This window comes from Propithecus coquereli, unplaced genomic scaffold, assembly GCF_000956105.1.
Source record: "Propithecus coquereli isolate 6110/MARCELLA unplaced genomic scaffold, Pcoq_1.0 Scaffold112, whole genome shotgun sequence".
NCBI classification, from domain to species: Eukaryota; Metazoa; Chordata; class Mammalia; order Primates; family Indriidae; genus Propithecus; species Propithecus coquereli.
In genome coordinates this window covers 3,214,113-3,223,808 of record NW_012135192.1, presented here as the reverse complement: position 1 = coordinate 3,223,808, position 9,696 = coordinate 3,214,113, and the positions used below count along the sequence as shown (strand labels likewise).

The following is a 9,696-nucleotide window of genomic DNA, read 5'->3' as shown; positions in this document are numbered from 1 at the left end:
CACCATGCCCAGCTAATTTTTTCTCTATATATATTTTTAGTTGTCCGATTAATTTCTTTCTATTTTAAGTAGAGATGGGGTCTCGCTCTTGCTCAGGCTGATTTTGAACTCCTGAGCTCAAACAATCCTCCCGCCTCAGCCTCCCAGAGTGCTAGGATTACAGGCGTGAGCCACTGTGCCCGGCCGACTGTTAACTATTTTAACTCACTTTGCAGAGTGTCATGCACATATGGGTGCTTAATAAGTGCTATTTAAAACAATTATCTAACATCCATTAGAAAAACTTACCTGCAATAATTAATTGACAGTCTTCCAAGAGTGGTCTCTAAGAATTGGAAGGAGTGGATTGTCTGTTATAAATCATAAAGTGAAGAATCAGGAGTCTTGCCCAGGGATAACTTAAGTAAAATGAAAAACATGAACCTAAGTCAAATCACACCTAAGCTAAGCTAAGTCTGTATCAAAAATAGTACATACTAGACCCTTACTCATCATAGGATTTTCATGGTCCCTGCCCTAAAATGAATGCTGTTATGCATTTAACAGGAAAACTTATGATAAAATAACTTTGAGACGTCATGGACCTCTTTGAGAATCTAAAAATAACCGTGGCCCTTCTCCTCAGTAAAATGTACATTTAACATAATTTTGCCTTTGTGAACCTTTATTAAAAATTCACGATTTAGCTGGGCTTAGTGGCTTGCACCTGTAATCCAGCTACTTGGGAGGCTGAGGTGGGAGGACTGCTTAAGCCCAGGAGTTCAAGACCAGCCTGGGCAACAGAGAGAGACCTATCTCTAAAAAAAAAAAAACAAAAAATGAAAAGAATTATCTGGGCATGGTGACCTGTAGTTTCAGCTGGTCAGAAGTCTGAGATGGGAGGATTGCTTGAGCCCCGGAGTTTGAGGCTGCAGTGATCTATGATCAATGGCACCACTGCACTGTAGCCTAGGGGACAGAGTGATACCTGTCTCTTTAAAAAAAAAAAAAAACAAAAAAAAACTTATGGCTTATGATGGCTTTTATGCATATAAATGATTTAACTTTCTTGGGTGGTAGTCTAAAATGTAGCATATATCCACTATTACTAAATTTCATGTATAAGCAGTTTTGCATATCATATTGTCTCTGAGACTTTCTCTCTTGGTGGGAGGTTCTGTGTGAATTGAGAAAGCTTAATTTTTTTCTTTTGTTACATAATTTAGTGTTACCAGTAGTAGACACCTACAACAGAAACTTGGTCAAAGTAGTGCTGGATAATTATTTGTTGAACAGATGAGTGAATTTGTGATTATGGGTTCAAACATCTTCATCTTTATTTTGTAAAACCTGGTTATTAATTAAAACAAATCAGTAATATAAAAATTTCAAACAGACATTTAAACAGTAGTATAAAACATGAAATAGTTAATTTTTTCTCCTTGTAAATATGTACACTGCACTTCTATAACTATTATCCATCTTCTAATCTTGAACTTAGTGCTTGTGTATCACCTGATTCCAGATTGTTGTCCCTTACAGACATTTTTTCATACAGATTATTTTTACTGATTCCTTTTTTTCCCTAAACATGCCCAACACACCAGCTTTGAATTTCATTGTTAGTTTGGTTGTATGAGAAAAGCTTAGACCATTTGACCTCCTCCTATTGTTCTCCCACCCCAGTCACAGCTCAAAATTTTTTTTTCCATTTTTATCTTTTAATTTCTCAGACACTTCCCATTGCTTTACCTTTGACACTAAAAAGCAAAACATCCATCAATTTTCAGTTTACAATATATAAATATAATAGTAGTTACATGGATTTAACTTTTCATCTATTTTATAACTTCTAAATTTTATAGAAAACTGTTTCTTGGTATTTTTGACCTTGAAGTCATAAGATACTGTGTGATCTTTTTTAAATTATTTAACTTCTTGAGGCCTCAGTTTTTTTATGTGTAAAATAGGGGATTGGACTAATTCAGCAGTTCTCAAATAACTCTACCATTGGTGGTCAAAGAGCTGTTGTTACTAAAATAGGAAACTGTCACAAAATGACCCCTTCCTTTTATTCCTACCCACAATTTTTTTTTTAAAAAACTCTAAAGCCAGTTGCCCTTTGTTTACATTAGAATAAGATAGCATAAGGTAAAGTAAAATAGCAGGTAGCATAACATACCATCTGATAGAGCACACATTATATATTTGGGTTTTAAAACAATATATACAATTCATGGTAGTCAAGGAAAAGAGGTCTTGATATTCAGGTTCTTGATTTTTTGAAAACCTCTAGGTGATGTGATCTCTAGGCTCCCTTCCAATCATTACATTTTATGATTCTGTATACTAGATAAAGAAAAAAATACAAATGAAATTATCAGAGTGATCTAAAAATAAAAACATTAAAAACCTACATGGTATTAGAAATAATTGTGTATTTACATCTCTCTCAAGAATTTTTCATCTTGGTTACTACAGGACCATAAAACCATTCAAATAGCACAAGTGAACATTTTGTGGCCAGTGGCATATGAACACTATAAAAAAGCCAAGGACATTTAATTATTTTTAGTTATACTTCAATTATAATGATTATCTTTATTAAGATATTTTCAAAATGCAGTGATTGGAGATTGAAAGAGCTGATGCCCAGACTATAAAGAATTAACAAGTGAAAAAAATTGCTTAGGATTCTGTAGTTAAAAGTTGGAAGTCATTTACAAACTTACCCTTTCCTTTAAGCTGTGAAATGTATTAATTATCTTTAATTAACAAATTATCTTTAATTAACAAATTGTCCCAAATTTAGCAGCTTAAAACAACAAACACTTAGCACTTCACAGTTTTTGAGGTTAAGGATTGGGGAGTGGCTTAGCTGCATGGATCTGGCTCAAGGTCTTTAAAGAGGCTACAGTTATCTGTGAACTTAATTAGAACTGGAGGGTCTTTCTTCTAGATGGCTTAGTCACATGGCTGTTGGTAGGATGCCACTGTTCCTCGTCTTATTGTTCCAGCTCCACAGAGCTGCTTGAGTGTACTCGAGACATGGCAGTTGGCTTCCTCCAAGAGCTAGTGACCCAGTCACTTCAGCTTTATTCTAGTTTTTAGAAGTAATTAGGCTCCACCTCTTGATGGGAGGAATATGGAAGAATTTGTGGACAAGAAAATCCATATGGAACAAAATGCATTGTAAAAGATAAACAAGCTTTGTTACTTTGGTTTCTGGGAAGTGTTTGAGAGTGAGGGCTCTGGTGTCAGTGCTTAGATTCAGATCCTGGTCTTGCCCTTAATTAACTCTTTGACTTTGAGCAAGGAACCTTAGATTCCTCATCTGTAAAATGAGCACTATAATATCAATTTCATGGGAATGTGGAAAGTTGAATAAGTGAAAAAAATGAAGGCAGGGCATTTAGCATAGTAGCTTTTATTTGGTAAGCATTCAGTAAGAGTTGGCTGTTATTTACCTTTTTTTCCCTCTCCTAGGATACAGCAGTAACTTTGATACAAAGGATATCTTTCCTCTAATATTACTAGCAGAATATGAATTTGCTCTAAAGTATCTACCATACTAGACTGTCTCTTCTTACTCAAGTTTTTAAAATTCTGCTTATAAATACCTATTCAATTGTCAAGACTTGAAAAACACAGATGTGTGTATGTATATACACATGCATATACATATATTTTATATGCATATATTCATATATACTACATGGTTTGAGTCATATGGTATAGAAAAATATATATATTTAAATCCTGCCACATTTATATTTTTAGTATTTTCTCATGTTGTTAAAAATTCCTGAAACAAGTTATTTTTAATAGAACAATCCATCCATTGAATGTCTTCATTACTTCCTCAGGCTAGGCCCCAGAAATGAAATTCCTGTGTCAGAAAATATGAACCTCTTTTAGACTCTTAATATATGCCACATTGCTTTCCTGAAAGTTTGTACCAATTTATATTTCCAGCAGTGGCCTACCCTTATATTCCCAGTATCGTGTTACTGGTTTCTAAAAAGTATTGGTGGCTTTTGAAAGCCTACTTACAGTAATCAGCAAGGCAGAATTGCGTTAAAGCCCAGGGAATTGTGTTTTTATAAGAGCTTTAAATATACAGTATAGTTTGGGAGTATTTTCCAGTCTGTGCATTAATTTCTGAGTATGTGTGTATATATATAAAATAACTTGAGTATTGTGCAGGAATAGATAGAGCTTCTTCTGTTCTCTTGGAGCTTAAAATACAAAGCTGACAGGGACACACAGGATGTACAGAGAGTAATATATACACACATACACATATACATATATGTACACTATTCAGTTCTTAAGCTGTATTTCAAAAACAAATAGGTAAAAGTTATGTATCAGGCTTTAAAGCTTTAAACTGATTTCTTCTTGAGCCACGTTGCTCTGTCACCTGCACAAAAATAACTTTGGCTTACATTACTCTTTTCTAAACAATACATGAAAAACTATTGATTGGTAGGAGTAGAAATTCAGATTTCTTATCAATTTCAATGATCCTCGTAAAACCAGCAATTACATACCTTAGCATCCTTACCTGCACATGGAAACTACCGTTTTAAGATGCTGCCTATCAATGGATGATCCTTATTTTAAACTGATTAGCAATAAAAAAGCTACCGTCCAGTTCATTTTGTCCCATACATGGCAGGTTTACTTAATTCAAGAAGAGATCCTTATTTGGTTTAAGGAGTTGTACTTTGGAAATGGCGTGTAGGTTTTTTTGGGAGGGTGGGGATCATGGTATAGGGCTGGGGGAAAGGACCAAAAGAATACCTGGAGAAATGACAACAGTAGTCATGGGCTATGTAAATCCATTGCTGATGCTGCACTGACATTGGCCAAACTTTTATAAAATAATACTGCATTAATATTACCACTGAAAGCAAATTTTTCTCTAGATTACCAGCACAGTTCAGTTAATTCAGACCATAAAAGTTATGTTACCTTGTTATTTAAAGTTTGTAACTGCCAAATCCCCTTTGTGTGTTTATTCAGCAAATACTTACTGAACATTTAATCCGTAGGAGGCACTGCTTTATGTAAGTTTTGTGTACAGACAACGTTAGGGTAACATTTCGCTTCAAACAATTTTTATATTGCAAAATTCTGAAACCAGGGAAGCATCTTCTTGTTTTGATGAAGTCTCATTCCTAACTATATTGATTTGATTCCCTGTTTTCAAAAAATTTATAGACTCTAAATTGGCCATTTCCCTTTCCCATTGTATTTTAATACGTACTTATTTGTAATAAGGTTAGTTTCTAGGAAAAAATATTTTTTTGACGTAGATGACGATATAAATGAATACGTTCATTTGTTTTCAAATGAACCAAACAGAAATGAAAGGGTACGTGAATTTCATGACTGGCAAATTGGGGGAGCCTAATTTCATTTCCCAGAGGTTGGCGTGTTCTGTTGTTTACTAAATACCTGTTTAGTGTGCTCTCTGGCACTTCTGTAAAGGGAAGTCTGTAAAGACGAAGTCGGTCTCAGAAAGTAGTTGGAAGCTCTTTACTTTCCAAGTAACGCTTTCAGAATATTTTCTAGGTATGACTTTTTTGTTGGTGTTCCTGTTTTAAAGTGCACATCTTTCAGGTGAACTGCTTACACGTTGCATAAGCTTTGAAAAAGCCAAAACAAGTTAAATAGCCACCTTTATTTACAGCTGCGGGACTAGGTATTAGATCGCTTCCAGGAAGAAAACACGATTAATGGCTCTTTTCCAGAGGGGGGACAATTGCAGACTTTTCTTCCGCAGAGCGTGAAATGTGCCTTTTCCCGCCGAGCGACTGTGTCCTCGCCGCGTCTCGGGGAGCAGTTTCCCAGCCTCAGGTGTCTTCCTCGCCTTGGGCTGTGGCGCTCTCCGGAGCGGGCGTCCGGGACTTCCTGTCTGGGCGCGGGGCGGAAGGATCGCGTTGCCAGCTGGGGCCGCCGCCGCCCCTGCCCCTGCCGTTAGGTGGTGGGGTTTCTCAGCCCGGCGGCGGGAGGCGGGCCGGCCTCGGCTTCCTGTCGGAGGACGCGCAAGGATCCGGGCGTCGGAGTGTGTGCGAGTGCGTGAGTGTGTGTGGGTCGCTCGGCGTGTGTCTCCGGCCGCGGGTTCCGCCTCCTCCCCCGCCGCCGCTGCTCACGGTGTAAGTCAATGTGAAGCAGCAGCTCCAGCCCCGGGATAAACATGGCGACGTCTCTGCATGAGGGACCCACAAACCAGCTGGATCTGCTCATCCGGGCCGGTAAGGACAGGGGAACTTTTCTCCTGTGCATCGGGGTAGCAGGAGAGGGGGTGCACAGAAGGCGGGGTGACTCCCCTGTAGCGGTCTGTGCAGGGGGTACAGTGTCCACCTCACAGTCACTGGGGCGGCCGGGGGAAAGGGGGGAGTGAATGAAGTAATGGAGGCGACGAATCAGGAAGTGATCACCTTGGAGAGTAACCTGCCTCGAATCCGGCGCTGTCGCTTCAGGGTGGGCTAGGCGAGCAGCGGCGGCTGCTGCCGGGCGGAGCGCTGGCAGCGGGTGCTGGAGAACGGAGCCGCGGTTAAGTTGGGGACTCGGGGGCGGACGAGTTGTGCGCTTCACCCCAGTTGCTGAGGAACCAGGAAGTGAGTGCGGCTGTTGTCTCTCGGCTGCGCCTGCCACGCTGTCTGGCCGGAGAGGCCGCTGCTGCCCGTGGTCGTGGGCGGCGGGCTTCTCCGGGGAACGCTCGCCACCACCGCCTCGTTCTCCTTTCACACTTCGTCCACAATTCCATTACTTCCGCATGGACGAGGCAGCCCCGGGCGGTGTCTGGTGGACTGATACCCGCCAAAAAAAAAAATGCTCTGATCCTCCCTCCTCCTCACATCCCCACCGTATGCAGCCTCAGGAGTAACGGTTCTGGAAAGGGTCACTTAATGTTGAGTAACCTGAATGATGTTTCTCTAGGGGGCCCGCCTCCCTTTCCTCATCTTATGGGTGGCTGTGAAGGAACTAGGTTTATGCCCCTTCCCTCGTGGGTTTTTTTTTTTTTTTTTAGGGGGAGAATGGGAAGGACACGGAATGTATTTTGTACCCCTGACCTGGAGCGTTGGGGCGTCAGAGAAGAACGTTTATTTTTGTAAACAGTGGGTGAATGTGAGGAAGTGAGGCGGGAGAGAGGGAGGGCGTCTTGGCCCTAGGGAAGTCTCAGCACGGAATTGCCCCCTGTCCGCCTCCCCCCCAAACCTCCCACCACAGCGGAAGCGCCTCGGAGAGGACAGAACGGACGGGATTGACAGGCCTCTGGTTCCAATCTGCTCTCTGAGATGTTCCAAATAAGAACGTTGATTTCTGGGGGTGGGACTAAGGGCCCGCGCTGGGCCAATGAAGATTGGGCGGGAGTGAAGCTGACAATGTACGCATGGAATTGGAGGGAAGAGGAGTGTAAACACGGAAGTGGCCGCAGGGGTGGGGGATGTGCAGCGCCACTGCTGCAGCGGAAGGGCACGGACTTAAGTTACATGGAAAAAAGAAGCTTTACTTAATAGACAGCGTAGTGAGGGCCTTGGATCGATTTAGCATAGCTTGAATACTGTTTACTTAATGTAGTAATAAGCATACATGTTCCTTTCCCCGGGTTCTATTTCATGTCGCCATCGATGGGAATTGGAAGATGAGACATATTTACCGAACAGTCATGCTGTAAAAGATCTTACACTTTTTTCCATCCATTGTTTTTAGGTGGGGGACTTGAAATTGGTAGTTTGGTTGGCGAAACTCTGTGATTCAGGTCATTTGGGGAAAATCACGAACACGTGTATCTCTGAATTTAAGAAGAACTTTAAGTTCACATAAAGTCTGGAATAATATAACCGTATGTATTGTATAACACGTAGTGGTGACCAGCCTTTTATTCTCTAAAATGTACTACTATGCGTTTCAAAGGTTCTACAGAAAAATATAGTTTACTGAATAGTGATTAAAAGACGTTTGACAGTTATCAAGAACTTAAGTTTTAGTAAGAGGCAGAGCACAATAAGAACTTGATTCCTTTGTGTATGTTCAGTCTATTAATATCGTAATATGAATTAAGGGATGGGATTTTGGCTTTATATGATTGGTAATAACAATACTTGGAATTGTTGGGTCGGTAATATTGCTGTGAGTGTTGAACTTGTATATTTCAAGAGATGTTTCCAGCGTTTGTGAACACTTGGAGAGAACCTTAGAATGCCTTTGTAGTCAGAACTTTGAAAATACTGTAAAAGTAAGAAGGCTTAACTTTGCAGTGGAAGATATTTTTTCATAAGCTTTTGTAATTGTCAGTGAAACTGAACGTGACCTGTAGATACTTTGCTTGGAGTAGCTGTATACATAGACCATCTTGGGTCTGAAAATACAAAAGTTTTGTCTTTCTTTGATAAGGATTTTTTAAAAAGTTAAATGCCATTTTCCAGCTCTACTGCATTTGTTTAGTGTATACAAATCTTACAGTTAAAGTTCTTTCATGATCGTAATGTTCTGTAAAGAATATGTTTTACGTACAATTATTTTCAAATTATTCCTCAGCCTTGTTCATGTAATCAGAAGCTCCCTTACAATCCCTATTTTAGAAGGAAACTTGAGACAGGTTTGCTGATTTCCCAAGGTTTATTCAGTGAGTTAAAAGTTGGGGAGGAAAGATGGCCCAGAAAATTAAGATTCATGATTCTAAATTTTTATTGCTGCCAATTTTCAGAAGGATTGGGAGAGTAATGTTTGTAAAGTTTGTATTTGTAGAATGGACAGAATACCTTTTAATCTGCTTGAGGGAAGTCATAGAGTGTTAGAATTCTTCCTCATAAAGATCTTGAAGTATAATTGAAGAGACAGGTGAATATATATATAAGTTAAAAAATAGCTAAAGTGATTGCTATAGTGGGTTGATGATTAGTGTAGAATGACCAATATTTGTGAAAACTTCTAGAGGAGATAGCTTTTGAGTTTATTGCTAGCATAGCTTTTTTCCAAGCAAATATAAAAGCACTTAATATTATCACTATTGTTACATGTTAAGGTACTAGATGATATTCTTGTGCATTTATTTTCCTCCTTTAGAGGGTTAAATATCATATATGCACTCCTTTAGCTATCAATATTTATGCTGTCAGGAGTTTGAGTAAAGGGTGAAATAAAATAAATAGCTTTTTTATTACAAATCACTGTCACTTTAACATACAAAGTATTTTCGTGGTAAAGACTTGTCATACTTAACTTTTGTTGGCAACATGGTGTATGAGAGTGAGCCTTGACCCTGAAGTCAAGAGTTGAGGTTCTATATCTAGCTGTAACTGAACTAGCTCGTGACTTGACTTCTTTAGGGCTTCATTTTCTGTAAGAGAACAGAGTTGACTGGATGAACTCCAGTGACTTTTAAAGCTCTAAAATAAGTGGCTCAGAAACCTTAATGGAAAGTTAAGACTTTTGATTTTCTTGGATTTTTTTATGTTACACCACGTAAGTGAATGTGTGTCCATAAGGTTGTTATGTAATTGGGAGGTTAATTTATTTTAGCCAATCTTTAAAAATATAAATGGGTGCCAAATTGGAACTTGAGGCTATGTTTATATGTTTAAGTCTGTGATATGTTTTACTTAATAATTTAGGCTTGTGTCTAGTGTATATAGCTTAATACAGAAAAAAACAAATGTCTATGTTACTTTCCTAATATTTTTGTGAAAGTATTGTATATAT

The 9,696-nt window shown here is 39.1% G+C and overlaps 1 protein-coding gene across 2 annotated transcripts in view; it reads left to right on the top strand.

Annotated features, from left to right (window-relative positions):
* The first annotated feature begins 5,931 nt into the window (after positions 1-5,931).
* Positions 5,932-9,696, top strand: part of ELF2 (E74-like factor 2 (ets domain transcription factor)) — a 52,501-nt gene continuing 48,736 nt past the window's right edge. For both annotated transcript variants that reach the window (XM_012654886.1, XM_012654880.1), the window contains exon 1: positions 5,932-6,242. In XM_012654886.1, the coding sequence (XP_012510340.1) occupies positions 6,185-6,242 (58 nt within the window). In that variant the 5' untranslated portion in view covers positions 5,932-6,184. The remainder of the gene's footprint in view (positions 6,243-9,696) is intronic.